This window comes from Gymnodraco acuticeps, unplaced genomic scaffold, assembly GCF_902827175.1.
Source record: "Gymnodraco acuticeps unplaced genomic scaffold, fGymAcu1.1, whole genome shotgun sequence".
In the NCBI taxonomy this organism is placed as follows: Eukaryota; Metazoa; Chordata; class Actinopteri; order Perciformes; family Bathydraconidae; genus Gymnodraco; species Gymnodraco acuticeps.
The window spans coordinates 163,285-187,387 of NW_022990278.1; the positions used below are offsets into that span (position 1 = coordinate 163,285).

General features: G+C 40.4%; 1 protein-coding gene across 3 annotated transcripts in view; it reads left to right on the plus strand.

Moving 5' to 3' along the window:
* cacnb4a (calcium channel, voltage-dependent, beta 4a subunit) overlaps positions 1-24,103 on the plus strand; it is a 66,947-nt gene that overhangs the window by 30,409 nt on the left and 12,435 nt on the right. For all 3 annotated transcript variants that reach the window (XM_034221705.1, XM_034221706.1, XM_034221707.1), the window contains 3 exons: positions 18,469-18,588; positions 20,702-20,824; positions 21,549-21,676. In XM_034221705.1, coding sequence (XP_034077596.1) covers positions 18,469-18,588; positions 20,702-20,824; positions 21,549-21,676 — 371 coding nt within the window. The remainder of the gene's footprint in view (positions 1-18,468; positions 18,589-20,701; positions 20,825-21,548; positions 21,677-24,103) is intronic.

A 24,103-nucleotide genomic window follows, 5' to 3' on the forward strand; every position in this document is an offset into this window, starting at 1 on the left:
TTGGAGCCAGGATAGCAAACCAACGTGTTTTTGCTGATGGGAACTTGGGTCCCCTTCGCAGCGAGGGTGCAGCGAGTCGTTTGGCTGATGCAGAGCGGAGTGCACGCGCTGGGGTGTACGGTTTAACCATGTCCTGGATATAGGAAGGGCCAGATCCATTCGCAGCATGGTACGCAAAGGTGGATTAAACGATTCACCAACTTCCTAGTGGCATTAGACATAAAGGAGGATACACAAAAACGTGCGCTATTGCTGCACTATGCTGGATCAGACGTGTATGACATATTTGACACGCTGCCAGGAACGGGAGACGCTGATGATTAAGATACGGCCATAGCGAGCCTGCAAACCTATTTCTGCCCCAAAGTTAATACTGAATATGAGATCTATATTTTCAGACAAGCCAGGCAAAATGACAGTGAGACATTGGATGCTTTCCACACGCGACTGAGACAGTTGGCGTCAACATGTGACTTTACCGACACTGATAAGGAAATAAAGTCACAGATTATTATAAGCTGCAGTTCCGCACGCCTCCGTAGGGCGGCGCTAAAGGACAGCGATATGACACTTCAAAAACGCAAGAACTGTCAGACAAACAAGCTGCAGGTATGGAGACAGGAAGATCACAAAAAGAATTCCCAGTGCATGCTGTACAAAAGAAAAGCTTCCAAAGTCATAAACAATTCAATAAATATAATAATGTGAAGCATGAATACAAAACCTGCAACAACTGTGGACATTTTCCTCATGAGGGAGGACAAGCAAACGGCCCAGCAAAGGGGAAAGATTGTAAAGCATGTGGACAATTAAATCATTTCCAAAGATGCTGCAGATCACAAAACAAAGATTATACGCCTAAAGCTGCAGAAAAACAACAACATTACCGACCAAAATACAAAGTGCATCAGGTGCAGAGACAAGACACTCCAGACAGCTCAGCAGAAGATTACTATGTGTATGTTGTATGCACACTGCAAGACAAAGCAGGACACAAACGTACACAAATAAAAATTGTGGACACAGTAATACATGTTATTGTTGCCTCTGGTGCGACAGTGAACATATTAGATGTTTCCTATGAAGAGCTAAACGCCAGTTGTGAACTGCAACCATCTGCTGCCAAGATCTATCCTTATGGCTCATCCACTGCTCTTCCTTTGAGAGGAACATTTAAAGCTGCAGTCCATTCAACTACTTCCACAGTAAATGCAGCTACATTCTATGTGATACAGGGTGACCATGGCTCACTGCTGAGTCGAAAGACAGCAACAGAACTAGGACTTCTGGAAGTTGTAAACTCTATGTCCACAGAAATGCCTATTTCATCCCCAAACCAGCTCCTCCTTGAGTATCAAGACATCTTTCAAGGCATAGGAAAACAGTTTTCAAGTGAAGCTACACATTGATGAGTCAGTGCAACCTGTGACACAGCCACACAGGAGGATTCCTTTCCACATGAGAAAAAGAGTGGAATCAGAATTGAACCAGCTACAGGAAAAAGGAGTCATCGAGAGAATCAGCGGCCCAACGCCATGGGTGTCTCCGATAGTTGCTACACCAAAACCAAAGAACCCTGACAAAGTTCGCATCTGTGTGGATATGCGCCTGCCGAACACAGCAATACAGCGAGAGCGCCACATCACACCAACTGTAGATGACCTCATCCACGACCTGAATGGAGCTGTAGTATTCTCCAAGCCAGTGGCGGCCGGCCCATAGGGGCGCTAGGGGCGCCGCCCCACCTCTTCCCACATACAAAAAAAAATATTAAAAAAAATATTAAATTCAAAAAGAAATATTTAAAAAAAATATATATTTTATATTTTTATTTTTAATGAACAAGGTAAATATCATACAATTGGTATCAGTAAAATGTATAATCTACAATAAAATCTCGTTTAAAATTGTGTTACGATGTCTAAAGTTACTGATAAGTCACATGTTTCCTGCCTGGCCTTGCCCGTGGCATTAGTTTATCATGCGCCGTGCAAGGAGCCCCCGAGCCAAACAGCAGCAACCAGCACGTTGCAAAAGTCTCAATAGTAAACTGTGCCGCCGAAACATAATTTCAGCCAATCAGCGCCGTCAAATATTTTGGTCACGAGGGCGCTCACGTCGGCGCCCACGTTGCTTACGTGCGTTGACGTGAGTTATTTTTGAGACTCGTGAGTGACCAAGGTGGTTTAGTAGTTGGATTAGAATGGCTTCGTGTGCAGGTGGAGTCGCCGGACCTCGGTCCCCGCCCAATTCCGTTCAAGAGCTAATCTCCAATCCTTTCTAAAGGAGAAGTTTGGGAGATAAACTGTTGCTTAAAGACCTTGGACCGGACCAACCCGATTTGTATATATCGCAGCAAGCTCGTGAAAAAGACAAAATGTATCAACGAGGCTTCTCACGTAGCTGGTACACCAGAAAGGCATGGCTAGCTGGATGCAAACAGGTAAATGCTGTCTTTTGTTTCCCATGCTTGCTCTTCAAACAGCCGGGGACAGATACGATCTGTTCAGAAACTAGACAAAAGTTAAACAAGTACAAACCACAGACTGCCTGTGTCATGGAGAATACAGTCGCTGGTTTATTTATGTCTGTAGGCCGTTGTTGTGAGTGTGGACGGTTGGAGCATATATAACGTTAGCTTAGCCAAGCTCCATTCAGAAAACACACATTTTAAAAGGGTTTTTCGCCTGCCGTCTGTCTTCAGACTTGTCAAAGCATTAATTCATGGTTTTTACTAACCGGTATCAGTATGTTGTTACGTCGGCATCATTTAGAAACGTGTATTACAATTTAATCACGGTAAAATATGTTCATTTTGTTGTAGTTGTAGCTCCCGAGCGCGTCTTGTTTGAATGATGCGAGTAAACAAAGCTGGCAGCCGCGGTGAAACTCGAGCGACTAGAGCGATGCGATAGGAGCGTTTAGAGCGAAGCGAATATTCGCATCGCGTCCGGTCTGAACGCAGCATTAAGGCGAGCTCCGCGCTGCACTGGAAACGCGCCATTACATCACCAGAAGTCCTAATTTAAGGGGTCATTTCTCCCAAAACATGTTTTTTACTCACTATATCAACAGCCCCACCAAAAATATTTTCCACCAGCCGCCACTGCTCCAAGCTGGATCTGAATGCTGGATACCATCAACTTGAGCTACATCCAGATTCAAGGTATATCACCACCTTCACTACACACACTGGCCTCTGGAGGTACACCAGACTGAACTTTGGCATTAACTCTGCCGCTGAAGAGTTCCAAAATGTAATTCAAGGAGTGCTACATGGTATTCCCAACGTCAGGAACATGAGTGATGACATCATTGTGTATGGGAAAACACAAGAAGAGCACAACAATAGCCTCAAAGCTGTTTTTCAGAGACTGAGGGAGAAAAATATCACACTCAATGCTGATAAATGTGAATCCAGTAAACCAGAGCTTGAGTTCTTTGGCTATATTTTTTCTGCAAAAGGCATATCTGCAGATCCTAAAAAGATCACTGCCATCAAGAACCTTCCTCCACCCCAAAACGCATCAGAGGTTCGCAGTCTGCTCGGGATGATAACATACTGCTCACGTTTCATTCATGACTATGCCACGATCTCTGAACCTTTACGTCAACTAACAAAAAAAGACACTACTTGGTCATGGGGACCACAACAACACTCGGCAATGGAGAGGCTAAAATCAGAGCTGATGGAAAACACTACAATGGCTTACTTTGACCCGAGGAAGAAATCCAAACTACTGGTTGATGCCGGCCCTGTTGGTCTAGGTGCCATACTCAGCCAGCACAGCCCTGACAAAGAGGGTAATGACCACATTGTTGCATATGCCAGCCGAGCACTCACACCAGTGGAACAGCGCTATTCTCAAACAGAGAGAGAAGCTCTGGCAATCCTCTGGGCATGTGAACCCTTCCACCTATATCTCTACGGGTCACACTTCACTGTTATCACAGATCACAAACCGCTTGAACTGATCTTCAACAACCCAAAAGCCACACCCCCAGCTCGGTTAGAACGCTGGCGGTTAAGACTACAACCATCCAGCTACATTATCAAGTACAAAGCTGGAAAAGATAACCCTGCCGATTACAGGTCCAGACATCCTATTGAGGGAAACATACCAAGCAGATCGTCTCTCATGGCTGAGGAATATGTCAACTTTGTCATTGACAATGTTGTTCCAAAGGCAATGACACTTGAAGAAGTTCAAACAGAAACAAAGAATGATCCTACAGTATGTAAAGTGATGCATGTTTTGAGTGCAGGACACTGGAGACATGCACCACAGGACTCAGACTACACTGATTATCCAATGCTGAAAGCACTCTACCGCCTACGAAACGAACTGACAGTCAACGCTGGAGAGAATGTCATTCTCAGAGGAACACAACTTGTGCTACCTACCTCTCTCCAACGTAAGGCAATAAGCCTATGACGGTCATCTTGGCATTGTTAAGACCAAACAACTGGTAAGAGAAAAGGTATGGTTTCCAGGCATAGATGAAATGGTGGAAAAGATGATAAAACACTGCATACCATGTCAAGCAGCAACCTCCCAGAATCACATGGAACCACTTAATATGTCTGAACTTCCCAAAGATCCATGGCAAAATGTTTCTATTGACTTTACAGGACCTTTCCCATCAGGTGATTACCTGCTTGGGGTTATTGATGAGTATTCCAGGTTCCCCGAAGTTGAGATACTAAAGTCCACAGCAGCCACTACAGTGATTCCCAAACTGGACAGAATCTTCTCATTCTATGGTATCCAACATGTGGTGAAAACAGATAATGGACCTCCATTCAATGGACAAAGATTTCAGCCACTATCTCAGATTCAAACACAAAAAAATAACACCGTATTGGCCGAGAGCTAATGCAGAAGCTGAACGCTTCATGAACACATTGAAGAAAACAATAACAGCCAAACACACTGAAGGAAAACCATGGAAACAGAACCTCTACAGTTTTCTTAAATTACCGTGCATCCCCACACGGTACTACACAGCTGACTCCAGCCGAGTTAATGTTTGGGAGAAAACTCAACACCACTCTCCCCGCTCTTCATGTGACTCAACATCACACACCTGACACCAAACTCCAAGATATTGATCAGCGTGCCAAGCAGCGCATGAAAGAGCATGCCGACCACAAAAACAGAGCTCAACCTTCTATCCTCAAACCAGGTGACATTGTGCTATGCCGTCAGAATATCAAAGGCAAGCTCATGACTCCTTATGGAAGCAAACCGTACACCATCGTGAAGATCAGAGGATCAATGGTGACAGCAGCTCGCCCAGGACATGAGATAACACGAAACTCCTCACACTTCAAACTGCTCCCACCTTCACTTCCTATTGGATCTGACTCAGGAATGACTGACGAAGAGGATGATCTGGATCTACAACTTCCTGACCCACCAGATGAGGAAACTCATCAGCTCCAAAACGAGAATATCAACCCCGAAGGCCCTGTTCCAAGATATTCAATCAGAACAAACAGGAGACCACCACAACGTCTCATTGCTGAAATATGACTTAAAGAACTCAAGAGACTGCAGATAGTTGAACAATTACAAAAAGGACATTTTTGCTAGTGACAAAGAAGACTCAGTCATTTAAGTTAAAACATTGAGATATTCATTTCTTTATTTGATTACTAAGAATAAGAGACCTTTCTTACTGAAATTCTTATTTACATTTCGTTAATATCAAAAGTCAATGTTCATCTGAAATAAGGGAGGGATGTAATGTTGTGACATACTATTTGGTCCGGAGTTGTGGATACCCGGAATGTGATATGTGTGACACCAGTTATTAGGTAGTACAGAGCGGGAATAAAGCAGAGTCAACGATACTCGCTGTCTCCTGAGTTGTCTATAACAAAGCAAGATACACATACCAAATGACAACACTACACCCCCTTCATTTTAGTTTCCATTGCGCCAGTGTAGCTGATTGTGGTTTCCTCCAATTCAATGTTACCATTCCTAGCAGTCATCAGGAGTATATGCAACAGGTACTTCTGGTTTCTATTACATATGTGTGAGTGGTCACCAATCAGACCGCACTCCCTCCAGCAATACTTTGCTGTGGGGGTGTCTACACTATCAAGGGTGTCCTAAAGAGCCGTGTCTTTCCACGTATTACTGTTTATACCTTTGTGACATCCATTACATAATGTTTCCCAATCCCCATCTTCAATTATAATATTCAACTCTAACTCCCAGTTATTGTGAATTTCAATTTTAAACTGGAATTCGGTTGCAACCATTCAGAGAGGACAGGACATCACGTTGAGCCGAAACAGTGAGATTTGTTGAGGAAGTGTTTGGAGTTTTAAATAGCCAAACTAATCTTTCTGATGAGCTGTCAACATGAACATTGCTCACATAAATATATAAGAATAAATCCATATTAAAAACAGATCCTTGCACAAGATAAAACAAATGTATTGGCAGAAGAGCGTTCATGTTCAAAGCCCCAACAGACTGGAATACTTTACCTGCTGCTATTAGATCTTTTGCATCATTGGGTTTATTTAAACATGCATTATCATCTCACTTTCAACTGGTCTGTACTTGTTATAAACTGATATTGATGAAACTGATTTGCTTGACTGTCTCAAATTGTAATGATTGTGTGCATTGCTTGAATTTTACTTAACAGACTATGTGGTTTGTCTTGTGTGTCATGTTTTGCATTGTGTCTTTTTGTTTATGTATGTCTGTAAGTTGTTGCTATTGTCGGGACCCCCTTGGAAACGAGATGGTGCATCTCAAGGGGTTTATCCCAATCAATAAAAATGTCTATATATAATGAGGGCAATTATTCAAGAAATTCAGCAAAATATGAATCAAATTTTGGACAGTTTTTTTAAATTAAAATAGTGACATTGTTCATTATTTTATGATCATTAATTGATAGTAAAACGATTATTAAACAGAGAAAGGGATCACTTGCATCGACTATGTTTTTTAAAAACACATTTGAAACTGAATTGTATTTGTATTTTCCATTTATTGCCATTTCATTTTTGAACAAACACAACATCTGCCTAGCCTTTGTAGAACCATGATACAAATCCAATATGTGATACATAAAACTACAGAGCCAAATCACATGCGCACACACACACACACACACACACACACTCACTCACTCACTCACTCACTCACTCACTCACTCACTCCTGGGAGCAGGAAACATGCTGCTTGACATCTGGACTAAGGAATGATGTATTGGTTTAAATTCTGCTTTGTTCATCATTTTTCTTCTCCTGCGAAGGCTCCTTCACAAACATCTCATCCAATAACCGCCCTCACACACTCACACACTCTCACAGCAGAACAGATGTTTAGCATTATTTCGTTCTCTGTTGCAATCAGCTGTTAACATGCCAAAAGAGACAGTTTGTTCTTGGTGAAATGTGTATTATTATTATTATAATGACAGGTCTATTATAGTCTATACGATTACACTCACCTGTATACGATGTATAGCCGATGTATGCAGTGGGGTACCTGTATATGGAAGCAAACAAGAGACAGAAGTATTTGAATTTTATTAGACACCGAATTTATAGCATTGAAAATAATTACTTTGAAAATCATGAATCTGAATTTTCTGAAATAAAAATGTAAAAATTCAAGTTAAAAAAATTCGAATGTTCAAATTCAGATCCCAAAAATTAAAGTGAAAAAAATTCGACGTAAAATATTTCGGTGTTTAAAATTCGATGTAAAAAAATTCGGTGTGTAAAATTCGACGTCAAAAATTGCGATGCAGCATCATCCGGGCTACTCAGACAGGATAAGCAATCGAGCCCTAATGCAATCAAACCGACTTCTGGCCTATCAGAGCCAAGCGGCAAACCCCGGGACAGTGCTGCAAACTGTAGGCGATGGATGCAGATGGGAGCAATTCCCGTAGACCCTTTGTTAAAATGTCCAACTTAACATCAGAAAATGAACATGTTTCTAGCCTGGATCCACAAAAACATATTCTGTATATAGTTAGATTCCCCCTTCATGACAACGGGACTGCTGCTCCTAGCTCCGTTAGCTCCGTGATGCTACAGCGGCTCAGCTCATGAGGAGGACACTACTTGAACTCGGCCGTGTTTGTTGTGTTGTTCCTGGTGGACTATTCGTCATGCAAATATAGGATTTATCTGCGGTTGAAACAGACCGTCCATGAATGCAGTTTCTTCGGTAAGTCAACCCTGCGTACTTTATGTTATGTTACTGGTGTTTTTATTAAGCTAACGTTAATGAATGTTTAGAGTTGGGTTAGCATTTGAGCAATCGTAGCTCCATCTGTGCTAACGATGCTATGCGTAGCATCCAAGAGTGTAAAACATTCAGTGGGATGCTACTGTATACTAAAAGGCTTCTGTGCGAGGTTGCTAAAATAAGGTCATCCTTGTACGTTAGATGGTTAGTTTGCTAGTTAGGTTACTGTATGCATTGTTAAGGTTCGTTTAAATTCGCTATGCTCTACTATAGCATAAAATAGACTAGCTAACGTCAACGTATTGTTGAAGAGAGGCTTAGTGTATATTAAACCAACCTCACAATGAAATATGTGTATCTTTAAAATATGAACGTCACATTTCAAGATGGTCCAGAAATAACGCTCCCTTAGATATTGTAATATGGTTTGTTGAACTGGAGTTATTTATTGCAGCTAACCGCCTATCCGACGAACGACCCAAACATTGTTGTTTTTAATATTATTACCAATGCCTCTTTTAATTGTATTATCATCACACTTGAGAAACAGCCTCATCGTGGCTGTAGAACAGAACATGTAACTTAATGCCTGCATTTAAGGACGATGAATAGCGTTGTCAATGCTTTAGTGACAAGGAAATGATTTGTTTAAATATTATATATGACGTTATCTGTGACTTCAGTGGAAATGAAGCTTATCCATTGCATTGCATTTGTTCAATAGGTTTGTGTCTAACCCTTACGTGTGTGATACATATGAATATGGCATATGAAAACAAATTAATTTGACTGACTCATGAAAACCTCATCCAAAGTAACAGTAAAATAAAAAGGACCTACACAATAATACTCAATCAAACTGATACAGTATAAGGACTGTGATATCCAGCCATTTCTTAAGTATAACAATAAGATTATGACCTGTTTTTAAAAGAAGATAAAAAGTTGTTTGCATGGAAAGAAGTCTGTAACCCATGCATGTAACTTTACATCTGTTTGTTCAAAGTGTCCTCAAGGTGATCCAGACAGGCTGGACCAGAGGAGGAGAGACAGACCTGGACCAGAGGAGGAGAGACAGATCTGGACCAGAGGAGGAGAGACAGACAGGCTGGACCAGAGGAGGAGAGACAGACCTGGACCAGAGGAGGAGAGACAGACCGGCTGGACCAGAGGAGGAGAGACAGATCTGGAGTCCTAGCAGCAGAGAACTTCAGCACGGATTCCAAGGTACACCTTTTTCATGCTTTACAAAGAATGCATAAAGTAATGACTCCAATACACTGATAGACATGCCATTAAACATGACTGAATACTAGATCCCCTACACATCAGTGATGTTGAGTGGACTTTATTAGCAAAAGGTTACATTTACATTTTACCAAGCAACATCACTTTTTTGTTCAACTTTCACATTTCAATGTATTTAAGGCAAATATTATTGAACATAGTGAGAGCTGCGACCCTTTGTCTTTCAGTGAGACAACCGGACAGAGCAAGCTTCTACAGTTGCACTAAGTTTTGATAACAGTTAAATATTATTTTAATAATACATTTATTTCAATGTTGATGAATTTAGAACGGTTTATTCATAATCTGATTATCTTTGTAGTACACTGTTGGATTTAAAAAACACATTCAAATACAAAAATCACTATATTTATGAACAAACAAACACACCTCTTTCTTAAATAACACACTTGCTCTGCAATAATGTGTTTCTTGATATTTCTGTTAGGAAAGGACACGCCTGAGAGACAGGACTGCTTCACCATGTTCTCTTTCTCTGAGGGTCCAGAAGAACATCCAAGAGGGAAAGGAGAAGCTGATGAGATTTAAGAGCAGTACAGGCCATTCACTAAGAGACACTTGTATTGTAACACAAAGACCTGCACACTGACTAGTTTTGTAGTCTAACAGGAACTTCATTTGTGTTGTTTTGTGTTTTACGTTGCACCTCAGAGACAGTGTGATTATTGTCAGGCCTATAAAGTTTGGCAAAAAAAAAGTCAGCTGATCAAATGCATTTGCCTCACTTTCTGAGCTTCACATCACCTGTGCCTTGTGCCGCCGAGTTTGGAACGTCATAAATAAATGGTGCCAATCTTCAGTCAGATGTGAATGTGTAATCTAACATTTTCAGTAAGAATAACGGACAAAAGGAGTGCAAATACAATTTATTGAAATGTGAACTAAAAGTTATCAAGCATGAACCATCACCATTTAAAAAAATAAATAAAAACGAAATAATATACATAAGTTACACTCAATGTTAATCTGTTAATTGACAGGCTAGGCCTGTGCAGGTGGTAACAGCTATGCCCAGCATGGGCTAAGTTCTGTAGGTGGTGCAGGTCCTCCTCCATCAGGTCTGGTCCTCCTCCATCAGGTCTGCAGGGTCTTTCCCTGCGAGGAGGACTCCTCGCAGGGAAAGACCCTCAGCCCTCTCCGGCCAAAGCAACAGACAGGACGTTCATAAAGCTGAGGTTTCCCCCAAAGTCTCTAATCATCCATCCTGTGAATATGAGAGGGGAACAAATAGTGTAATAGATGCTTTGGACAATAAGAAATATAAAGTTAACTGTTGAGTTGCTCAGTTTTTTAGATTGACAGGGTTTAATAACACAAACAAAAGGAGAGAAATAAAAATTGGTCTTTCAATAAATTGTGTTGATTTTGTCTTTTGAATTGTTTGTCTGAAGTCAAGTAGCTAGAACTGTTACTTATAGTTTGAATGATACAGTCTGGTTATAATGTTTGGAGGAGGCATCACAGGTAAGAGTACCATTTGTTGTGTTCCATCCACAACAAATTGATGTGTGTGTATTTATTTATCTACTATTTCTTGAATCATTGCTGTCAGTCCAAAACAAGAGATTTTGTTTTGGTAACATTTAAAAAAAAAAAAAACCATTATCTCTTTTCCACTACACTATCTTGAATACTTTAGTTTTTACGTCACTACATTTATCTAACAGCTTTAACATTGTAAAGGTGTCACTTCGGACTCTGGGTAATTATGACAGCATGTCCTACTCAGAGCCCTAGAGTCTCTCGGGCTCTGGTCCTACTATTTTGAGACTTTGAACAAACCAGACCTTCATCTATTAATGTAGAAAATAGTCGGCACATTACACCATTATGAAAGTAATAATTAGTTAGCTCATTGTTCAAAATGAGCTCCAACTACAACAGTTAAGTCAACTCGTGCATCGGTAATAACAATAAATCAAATGATATAATATAATAGAATAACTTGTGTCTACTTTAAATACTCTAACAACACTTTCCTAATTATACTAGCATACTTTTACTAAAGTAACATTAACATGTTTAAATGCAGGGCTTTTGTAAGAGAGTATTTCGTATAGTGTAGCATGGTCTACTTGACTTATCTAACCGAAGTGATCGTTACGTTACTTTGCAAACCGTCCCCCCCCCCCCCCCACACACACACGGTAACGTGATTCACTTCAATTAATGATAACTACGGAGCTTGCTAACAGCAAGGCACAAGGCTACTTCACTCATTTAGCTAATGTAAGATACAAATGCTGTCGAGCCCTCACTGCTTGTAAGATAAAGAGCACAAACTGACTACTTACCCGAGCGGCGAGCCCCGCTGTTCTCCGTCATTTTTCTCCCGGGTTGTTGTGATCACATCTGTATGTAAAAAAAACCACCTGTATGTAAATTGTAAATAAGCCATCTGTATGTCAAATATGTCTTATATGTCTTAAATGACATGATGAATTGGAAATGGGGGACCCTGATGTAAACAAGACGAAAGTCTTTCTCTGGTCTGCATCCCCTTAACAATTGTATGTTTTGAGCTGTACTGTACTGTACCCAATATACAAGTTGTTAATAAACTTTTCAATCAATCAATCAATCAAACATGACTGACAAAGCCGTGCTCTGATAGGCCAAGTCAGTTTGATTGCATTAGGGCTCGATTGCTTATCCTGTCTGAGTAGCCCGGATGATGCTGCATCGCAATTTTGGACATCGAATTGTATACACCGAATTTTTTGACGTCGAATTTTTGGGATCTGAATTTGAACATTCGAATTTTTTTCACTTGAATTTTTACATTTTTATTTCACATAGGTAAATTCGGAGCAAAAACATTCAGATACATGATTTTCAAAGTAATTATTTTCAATGCTATAAATTCGGTGTCTAATAAAATTCAAATACTTCTGTCTCTTGTTTGCTTCCATACCTGTAATTCACTTTAATATTTTCACACTATGCTACTTCATACTTTTACGTCACTACATTTTGTAAGTAATTGTTGCACGTTTTACTACATTTGTTTGACAGGTTTTACTACCTACTTGCTACTATACGATTGTAAATACAAATGATGAATCAAAAGGCGCGTTCACACCGCAGTACTTTTCCCACTTTAGTTCATGAGAACTCTTTAGTTCTCATGAACTAAGTACAGATCGCGTTCACACCGGAATAAATTCCTGAGGGAGGATTAGGCAAATGAAGCCGCTGACGTCACTTCTTCTTCTTCTGCTTTGGGTTTACTGGCAGGCCGCAAACCACTTCACGGCGTATACTGCCGCCCAAAGTCCCCGGCCGGAAGTCCCTGGAGTTGGGGACTTTTTGGTGTGAACGCAAATATATCGTAGTTCTGGTGAACTATTGTGAGAAAAGTACTCCGGTGTGAACGCGGCTCATTAGTACATTATGATAGGTTAAGCTACCAATAAAGTACTTAAAATATACCACACGTTTGCCAAGTGCATAATTACAGTGATGAACACATTAATGCTTCAATAATTAGAATACAATCATTTAAAATATACGGTGCCTGAGAGAGTTCAATGGAGGCATCTCAGGCTTTGTAATTGTTGCCTTTCCAGACCATTTACATGCACTAAAACCTATTTAACACACTAGAGGAAAGGCAAAACCCCCAAAAAACATTATAAGAAATTACTATCATTTAAAAACTGTGTCTGATCTTGTAATGCCGTGTTCTCTACTGTTGAGGTTGAACAGAAAAATAATATTTAACTGTTTCTACATAGAACCTTTAGCTATGCGTGTTTTATTTGTTCATTTGTTTCACGGGGGGTGCACTCTGCTGTTGTTGTTGTGTGTCGCCCAGTGAGGGATGAGCTTCTTTGATAGTACTGTAGGACATGAAAGTGAAGGCACCATTAAAATTCATGAACTGGTGTGTGTATTATGTCACGGTGTGTGTGTCGTGGCCATTGCACTCTGCTGTATACAGCATTACATCATGCAGCATGCGTCTGTGTCTCAGTAAGGTTTTACATGTAATGAAATACTAGGCACTGAGCTTTGCCGTAGTTAGAAGCAAATAATAAGTGTAGGTTTGATGAGGATTGACTGGAAACCACAATAACTCAAGGTTCCTTAAATGGCATTTAACTCATTCATCTAAAATAAGAACTACATTACTATCAAATACCTTTCATAAGAAATCGATGGAAGTAGGATTTTTTTTTAGGTGTTGCATTGAAAAAATAAATAAAAATAATAATAGACCAATTGAGTATGACATTAAAGGTGGGGTAGGTAATTCACTTCAGAAACACTTTTTGTTATATTCCATGGAATGCTCTTAACATCCCGATAGCAATGAATATCTGAAGTGCTTTGACAATAAAAAAAAATGTCATCTGTGGAAGCCGTAGCGCTGTAAAAAGCACGACCAATCATCTGAGCCGGCCCGGCTAAAGTAACTGGATGGCCTACCTGCCTGTCAGCCTTCCATCTGGGCACACACTTATCTCGTGCCCTCATTGGTCATGTGCGCGTTCGTGTGTGTTGGAGGAGGGGCTCTGTGAGGAAGTCTGAAGGAAGGGGCAGATTCTTTTCGGCTGCGTACTTTCAAATTCTAGCGCACTCGAGCTGGTTTCTCCATTCTTACCTACCCTACCTTTAACGCATACAGTCCTTGATGACTTAAAAATTGCACATATATTTCAATTATTTTACAGAATTTGTTTGTGTTCTTGACATCATTTTATTGCGGAATAATCTGTTTTTATATAAAATAGGACCACATTTACCACGAAGTGTCTTTAAAAGATCTTTCAACTTTGGGTTATTATTATTCTCTTGATTATTCTACCTCCTTGTTCCCCATGATATCATATACTGTATATATATCATGTACATGCTGCATGTGTGTTTAAAGGCATTACTGTTGACCTGTATTGAATTCATGTTTTCTGTTTGTGTTCTGTGCCATATGGTTAACGCACTTTCAGCTGCACACTAAACTAGTGCTATAGAAATAGAGCTTTATTAAAACAACACACTCTGTGGGGCCAATGCATCATAAAGGATATTGATGTAACTGGAGTAGCAGCACTCGTTCTGCCTCTCATCTCTCATGTGATGCTGACAGGAGGAACAGGTGACCCCTGACCTGCAGAGCTGCTGTGTAAACAGTGTGAGTCCTGCACCTGCAGAGATGGCAAAAGTACACACATCCTTTACTCGAGTAGAAGTACAGATACTGGTGTTTAAAAATACTCTGGTGAAAGTAGAAGTACTGACTAAACTTCTTTACTCAAGTAAAAGTAAAGAGGGCTTTGAAATGTACTTCAGTAAAAAGTACCCATAACTAGCAGCTGCTTTAAAGAGTACCTGACCTCCCTTTATATTAATAGAACAATAATGTCATTGTTAGCTAATGAATGTTTCCATGCTGAACAACGGCAACATGACAACGTTTCCATTGGTCCCTCTTCTTTAGAGAAGACCAGGAAATGATGGATACACGGATCGTGTTCAAATCAATAGGCACGCAATGACTCTAAAGAATAATGATCACGCATCAAACACACATTCAGACTAAAGGAACCAGCTGTTTGGAAAATGAGAGAAGTAGAAAGTACAGGTATTTGTGTTCAACATGTAAGAAGTAGAAAGTACAGGTATTTGAGTTCAACATGTAAGAAGTAGAAAGTACAGGTATTTGAGTTCAACATGTAAGAAGTAGAAAGTACAGGTATTTGAGTTCAACATGTGAGAAGTAGAAAGTACAGGTATTTGTGTTCAACATGTAAGAAGTAGAAAGTACAGGTATTTGTGTTCAACATGTGAGAAGTAGAAAGTACAGGTATTTGAGTTCAACATGTAAGAAGTAGAAAGTACAGGTATTTGGGTTCAACATGTAAGAAGTAGAAAGTACAGGTATTTGAGTTCAACATGTAAGAAGTAGAAAGTACAGGTATTTGGGTTCAACATGTAAGAAGTAGAAAGTTCAGGTATTTGTGTTCAAAATGTAAGAAGTAGAAAGAACAGGTTTTTGTGTTCAACATGTAAGAAGTAGAAAGTTCAGGTATTTGGGTTCAACATGTAAGAAGTAGAAAGTACAGGTATTTGGGTTCAACATGTAAGAAGTAGAAAGTTCAGGTATTTGTGTTCAAAATGTAAGAAGTAGAAAGTACAGGTATTTGTGTTCAACATGTAAGAAGTAGAAAGTACAGGTATTTGGGTTCAACATGTAAGAAGTAGAAAGTACAGGTATTTGGGTTCAACATGTAAGAAGTAGAAAGTACAGGTATTTGTGTTCAACATGTAAGAAGTAGAAAGTACAGGTATTTGAGTTCAACATGTAAGAAGTAGAAAGTTCAGGTATTTGGGTTTCAACATGTAAGAAGTAGAAAGTACAGGTATTTGGGTTCAACATGTAAGAAGTAGAAAGTACAGGTATTAGTGTTCAAAATGTAAGAAGTAGAAAGTACAGGTATTAGTGTTCAAAATGTAAGAAGTAGAAAGTTCAGGTATTTGTGTTCAAAATGTAAGAAGTCGAAAGTACAGGTATTTGGGTTAAAATGTAAGAAGCAAAAGTAAAAAGTCATCAGAAAAATAAGTAGTGGAGTAAAGTACTGATACCAGAAACATGTACTTAAGTGCAGTAACGAAGTATTTGCACTCCACTACTTCCCACCTGCACCTGTAATACAAAGCAATGACGATCAGTAATTAGCTCGTAGACCTCTCAGAGTCTGAGCACGTGACATGTTGTTTCTCTCCTCTGGGCCAGGGATCCAGTGTTTATGCTAATATAGTGATTTCTCAGCTGTAATGTAGCGTGAAGTACAGATTCTGTGTTACAAAGCGTCATTAGATGATTGGAGAATGGTTGAATAACAGCTAAGTGGGAGCAGAAAGAGATGAGTATGCTGTGATGTGAACTCATTTGAGTGCATACATTATATAAAAACACGATAATGTATGTTTTTAGCCCTTGTTCATGTTATAATTAATGTTTGTTTGTGTTTTATGCATGTGGTTATTCTGAAGCCCTTTTTACAATATAAGTTGAACAAAAAGCTATTTTTATTGGAGAGAGTGTGATCACTATATAACACTCACGACGCTCCTATTGGCTAGCGCTCCAACACATTGTACGTGATAGGCTAAGGGGCGGGACATCTCTAAGCGGTTGACCAATCACAACAGAGCCGGCCAGCTAACCAATCAGAGCAGACTGGGCTCTGGTTTCAGACAGAGGGTGAAAAGACAGGCAGTGTATGAGAAAAATAAAGAGCTTTTTGAACATTAAAGCATGGAGACATGTCCCAGTAGAGACACTACATACTGATATACACCTGAACATCAGCAGGAGAGGACTCTTTAAAGTAGAGACACTACATACTGATATACACCTGAACATCAGCAGGAGAGGACTCTTTAAAGTAGAGACACTACATACTGATATACATCTGAACATCAGCAGGAGAGGACTCTTTAAAGTAGAGACACTACATACTGATATACACCTGAACATCAGCAGGAGAGGACTCTTTAAAGTAGAGACACTACATACTGATATACACCTGAACATCAGCAGGAGAGGACTCTTTAAAGTAGAGGCACTACATACTGATATACACCTGAACATCAGCAGGAGAGGACTCTTTAAAGTAGAGACACTACATACTGATATACACCTGAACATCAGCAGGAGAGGACTCTTTAAAGTAGAGACACTACATACTGATATACACCTGAACATCAGCAGGAGAGGACTCTTTAAAGTAGAGACACATACTGATATACACCTGAAAATGAGCAGAATATTTCCTCTTCCATTTCTATAGAAAATTAGATATTAGAAACAGCTAATTTCCTAAGATCATTTGTGCAGTGTAACTGATTTTCATCCACAGAGGTCAGTGTTTTCCCTTTGTTACAGTTACAGACAAAATGGGCGGGAGCACCCCTCTATGTCATTCAAATGAATATTTTAGTCAATGTACCATGGTGATGGAGAAAATGAGGCAGGGCTTCCTGAGTGTTGTGTCTCTATTTTTATCTCTTCAAATATCTGATCCTTCCTCCCTCCGCCGGTTCATCATCTTTAATCTGGCAGCCTTTGATCCACACACACACACACACACACACACACACACACACACACACACACACACACACACACACACACACACACACACACACACACATACACACACACACACACACACACACATACACACACACACACACACACATACACACACACACACACACACATACACACACACACACACACACACACACACACACACACATACACACACACATACACATTACATTGACTTTCATGCATTTCCTGGAGACTTATCCTAACCTTAACCATAACCAACACATGCCTAACCCTAACCCTAATCCTAGTCTTCACCCTAAATTAATGATTCCCTTTATGGGGACCTCCATTTTGTCCCCATAAGGGAGGCGAGTCCCCACACGTGACTGTGTAAACAGATGTAGGTCCCCACAAGGATAGTAATGCTAGGCCACACACACACACACACACGCTCACACACTTGTCCAAACTCCCTCCTATTCATTCGCTCAGTCTCTGTTGTTTTTAAGAAATAGTCTCTTGTTATGTCCTGCATCTATTTTGCATTGAAATGTGTTTGGTTCAGAATTGGACATATCAAATTACACATTACACTGGTTTATTATTGTGTTTTGCCCCTCGGATGTCCAATTGAATCTGTATCACAGAGAGAAAGTAGTTCCCTTGGTGCTTTGTATGCCTCCTGATAACATGTTATTCTCCTCCTCTGTTGTTTTGATGTTGACCTTAAATGTCTGTCTCATTGTATTCATGTTTCTGTGGTCTTAATTTTAACTTTTGTTCTCACTTGTGAAGCACTTTGTGTGTTCTATTTCTGTGAAAGGTGCTATAATAAATAAACGTATTATTATGGTTGTTCTCCAGGGCTCAGCTGATTCCTACACGAGCCGACCGTCTGACTCGGATGTTTCCCTGGAGGAGGAGAAGGAGGGCGGGCAGCAGGAGAAGGAGCAGCAGGCCACTGTGCAGCTCGAGAGGGCAAAGGTCAGTTTCACAGGGACGATTTACAGCACAATGGAGCTACACACTGTAACCCATAATCTCTACTGAAAAGGAATATACATCTAATTCAGTGTTAGAAAAATATTACTCGTCACCGGCTTGAGCTTCAATCTCAGGATCCATGTATTTCTGATCCTTTCCAGAATGGAAGTAGTCCTCACATACAGAGCATCAACTAGTTCCTGAACAGTGTCCTTCACATGCTGATATCCAAGAGAGGGAGTTACACAGTCACAAGATGGAGGAATACCAGTTCTTAGGTGATCATACATCTTGTCATGTAGAAAATACTGAGTTTTTTCCAAAAATTCTGACTTTGTCTAAAATGTCTGTCTTTTTCTAAAAACAAAAATCTAAAAATTCTGACTTTTTCTAAAAAAATCTGACTTTTTCTAAAAATTCGGACTTTTTCTGAATACTTAAAAATGTTAATAATAATACGTTTTTTCTCAAGATGTTGGCTTTTTTCTGAAAATCTCAAAAATTATGGCTTTTTCTCAAAATTCTAACTTTTTCTAAAAATCAAAAAATTCTAACTTTTTCTCAAAATTATGACTTTCTCTCAAAATCTCAAAATTCTAACTTTTTCTCAAAATTCTAATTTATTCTGACTTTCTCAAACAATTATAGTTCCTAGTACTACTAGTTCCTGAACAGTGTCCTTCACATGCTGATGCACAAGAGAGGTAGTTACACAGTCACAAGATGGAGGAGTAGAAAGCAGTATTCAATGTTTACTTCAGATTAGCTCCACGTTAGAAATGAGCATGCTTGTCATATATCTATCTCCATAGAGGCTGAATCATCATGTTAATCACATAGCTATCATATGCCTCAAACAGTCCTGATGCTCTTCTAGGTAATCAGACATCCTGTCATGTTCACAGCTACAGTTGGGATACCTTTGTTATCATGTGTGCTCTCATATTGGAAGAGGACATTCAGATATATAACCTTCAAAAAAGCCAAACCACTGTACATGCTGGTGCATTAGTTTCCAATGACTTTTTTTAGGTGCAATTGTTTTTATTTTCTTGTATTTAATGGCCAAGGTTCAAGCCAAATATCACCAGGATAGTAGGTTTAATTGTTTTAGTTGAGGTTTACCCATATCCTGGATGTAGGAAGGACCGAATACCTTCACAGTGACTTGTTCTTCTTATTATCTCCGCGTTGCATTTGTTTCAGTGTGTTGGTTTATTTGTCTGTCTGCCAGCTCGATGAAAGAAAAACTGTTGGCACGGTTTTCCTGAAGGTTGGGGGGAAGAGTATAGCTTTGGACACGGGAGAAGCTATTCAAATGTGGAGCAGATGGGCATTATTCTGCACTTGGTGGTTGATTGCAGTCTCTGAGTGCCCTTCTAGTTTCTGATGCAACTGGGCAATGATAAGCAATGTGAGGAGAAAAACACAAAAAGAGTCTTTTGTTGAGAAATACAATGGAGCTTGGGTGAAGAAGACCAATCCTCAAAAGTTTTGTTTTTGCTGTTTTACATTCCGCATGATCACATATTTAAGGGTTTAATACTTTATTGCCATTTCAACATCCTAATATAACATATACATACATGTCCAGCTTGGTTACCATGGTTACCGCGTCGGTGTGACGTTGGTTAGTTCCTCCCACCGGAAGAGGTCTGGACGATGCTTGATGACGCGGGATGACGCTATTTAAGCTGCAACGTTGTTGTCATTCGAGGCGCTGGATTTGTGCCAGGGTGCCTCGCTACTCATACTCTCCAAATGTTTGTGTGTATTCTGTGATTTGTGACGGCGTCAAACTTGTGCGAGACGCCTCACTATTTTCGCCTTAAGTGCCCATAGTGTTCTATGACTGTGATACACTGTGGCCTTCGTTTTGTGTATTTATATTGTGAACAGATAGCTTCTTGTTTAAAGAGCCTGTATTTTTGTTTATGTCATCTTTATTTTGAGTTTATTATTAAAATCAACTTCTTACCAAGAATATCTGGTTTCGTGTTGCTTCCCTTTTACCCTAAACGAGCTGGGGACGTAACTTATATGGGGGCTCGTCCGGGATATGAACACGGGACCTCTCGTAACTATTATACTCGTGTTCTCCCTCCTTATCCAGACCAAAGCTCCGGCGTTTGCAGTGAGGACCAACGTGAGTTACTGCGGCGCTCTGGATGAAGATGTTCCTGTGGCCGGCACCGCCGTCTCCTTTGATGTTAAGGACTTCCTGCACATCAAAGAGGTGAAATTCAGGCTCTATCTATGATGCTAAACCTGTGGCACTGTTTAGAGGGTTGAATTTAGTCCACTTCACCTTGGATTATTCATCACATGAGCAGGCGTGTGTCTAAAGAAGCCTTATTATGTTTTTGGGGGGATTTTCCCTTTCTTCTAGTGTGTTTTTGTGCATGTAAATGGTCTATTTGAGCCAACCAATCAGAGCAGACTGGGCTCTGGTTTCAGACAGAGGGTGAAAAGAGGTGCTGCAGCACAAAAATAAAGAGCTTTTTGAACATTAAAACATGGAGACATGTCCCAGTAGAGACACTACGAACATACAAATATGAAAAAAAACAAAAACATTTTTTTGTTTGAGTTCACTGTGTGTATGATCATTAATTTAATTCTAACCCAAAACACACTTTTTAAACGACAGATCGTAAAAGAAAGTCTCCATCTTCCTCCCCCAGAGTAATGTGAAACATTGAGTTTCTTATTCAACATTCAAGGCTTTTATTGTCATGTGTACAAAGCTACAGTGTAGATATATAAATGAACAGCTTAGCTCACAGGCTCCTCCAACAGTGCAACACAATAACACTTTTAAAATAGTGCAGGTTTGGGTCTCTTTGCTGGCACTGCTACCTCCGCGACCCGACCACGGATAAGCGGGAGAAGATGGATGGATGGATGAAATAGTGCACGGAGAGTCTATTTTATTTTATTCTCATCTCTCCGATCTACAGAAGTACAACAACGACTGGTGGATCGGCCGTATGGTGAAAGAAGGCTCTGACATCGGCTTCATCCCGAGTCCTCTGAAGCTGGAGAACATCCGCCTGCAGCAGGAGCAGAAGAGAGGGCGCTTCCACGGGTGAGTGTTACGATATGTTTATTTTATTTTTGATTTATCACAATCTGTCGGTTTCCTGTTTTACTTTGAAAGGTGTTCTTGTCTGTCATGTCTGTATTTGTTTCCTGTCTGTGTTTTCCCTCCTGTCCAACCCATGGATGTATAATAAGAACTGGATACAGCGTGGGAGGCGGGGTCTCGTTCTTTCCTATGAGAGCTACTCATTGGCGCATGAGGACAAAATGGCCCAACTTTTGAGAGAGTGAAATGTCACAGATTACCCATCATGCCTGGCTGTCAGAGCAGAAGAACCCGTATGTGCGCTCACAGAGCATGCGCCCCTTAAGCCCCGCCCCCCGAGCTCCCACTCTCAGCTCACTAGAATGAATGGAGAGAGAAAATAAACCTAGATTCGGCTTTTAGTGCATTTTACAACTTTAAAGACCTAATGATTCTAATAAGGGCTATGACCTAGTTCATACTGGGTATTTTATTTCATTTAAAAAAAATGATCTGCTGATTTACAGACGCCTCTTTCTCCATGTTAGTCAATGGGGTTAAAGTATTTCTGGGCCGGGGTGACGTCACGGACTGATACGGAAGTTGTAGTACCGCCGTTTGGACACAACGAATATTGGGCACAGAGTCCGGCGCACTTCCTGGGGGCTTGGTCCAACCCAGTCTCACAAAAAAACGTGTAATAGCTACGTTGGTCGACAGGGCAAAACGTAGTATATTCACAAATACCCCTCTCAAGACGTGACATGGATACAATATTTTTTCCTATTAATTTCTAATGACCAGTGTCCATGTCACGTGATCGCAAACTTTCCCGGTGAGAAAAAAAACATGGCGGACACCCGATTTATTTTTAGTGGAAAAGCCTAAATTGTTGATAGTTTGGCCATTAAAATGCTTTTTGATTACATTTCTAGCGAGAAGTGTATATTGTACTTTTAGAATCTACGTCCAGTGGATGTGTAGGATCCATAGTTTGATAGATATTACGAAGATTATTGGAGCTCCATGTTTTTTTTTACAAAATATTAGAGGTTTCTCAATTCTTAAATGTCCCCTCCTCGACTCCTATCCTCGATACTTAGTCCCGCCCACAGGAGATGCGAGCGGAGGACTGAGGAGGGGAACCGAGGAGAGAGGAGGGGACATTTGAGTATTGAGAAACCTCTATTGTATCCATGTCACGTCTTGAGAGGGTTATTTGTGAATATACTATGTTTTGCCCTGTGGACCAACGTAGCTATTACACGTTTTTGTGTTGTCCTGTCTGATTCTGTTCACCTGGTGTCTTTGTGTTTTCCCTCCCCTCCCCTGCTGTGTCGGGTCTTCTTGATTGGTCATGTGTGTATTTAAGTTCTGGTTTTCTGTTGGGGTTTCGTGGGTACTTTTTGCGAATAGAGGTAAAGATAGTACTTTGCATTTTTCTAGTTGCCTTAAATAAAGGTTATTTTCAGTTGAAACATTTGTCTGTCTGCACTTGGGTCCACCCTGCGCTGCTCAACCTTAACAGTGAATAGCGTGGGAGGCCTGGGACTCAGGAGGGTTCATGAAGTGCAGGAATCAGCAGTCTCTGATAGAGCGGATCAAACGGCATAAGGACAGTTGGAGGGATTGGGGATGAGTGAAGGGATGAGGAAAAGCCTGGCAGTAAAGATGGAGGATAGAGAGGAAGTCAGGTGGATGAAAGCTGAGCTGTGATGTCTGGTCCAACATCTCTGAGGGGAGCTGGGATCCTGCCCACCACTGAATCTTCCACCAGATGGGGTCTGAGTTAAATTAATAAATATATAAGTATTATTACGGACACAGCATAACGAATTGTATGACCCGCAACATATATTTGAGACACCAAACCCGAGGGAATTTGCAAAAATACCTTTATAGCAGCATTATGACTAAATCATGCAAGTCTGGAGGAAAGGAGGACTGGAGGACAAATGTCACATATTTCTGATCAAACACAATACAATGCAATTATTGTAGGACTGACTATTGGTGCTTTCACAAAATATTAACACTATGAGATTTTTGGTAAATCATAATCAGTAATGTGGACATACTGACTAATTGTTAAGTGCAAAATGCACTTTTTGATGTCTTTTATACATAAATGTATCCCCGGTGTGTCAGGGAACTCACGCAGCCTCAGAAAAATAAAACCCTCTCTCTTTTCCTCCGTACCCAAAGCTCTAAAAACGGGGTACAACGGAGCTGATCCAGATTTGCGTCCGATATGACGTAATATCTGAAATGTGGACCCACGGCCCAATCAGAAACGTTGCTATCAGAAACAATGCCCGACTGTTCTGGAAGTAATATGGTCGGTGTTTACATTAGCATCGCTAACTCTCAGAGCTAACCTGTACTGGAGAGCATGTGTGTGAAGAAGCAGGAAGTAAAAAGGAACTCACCTTGTGGTATAACCGGCAA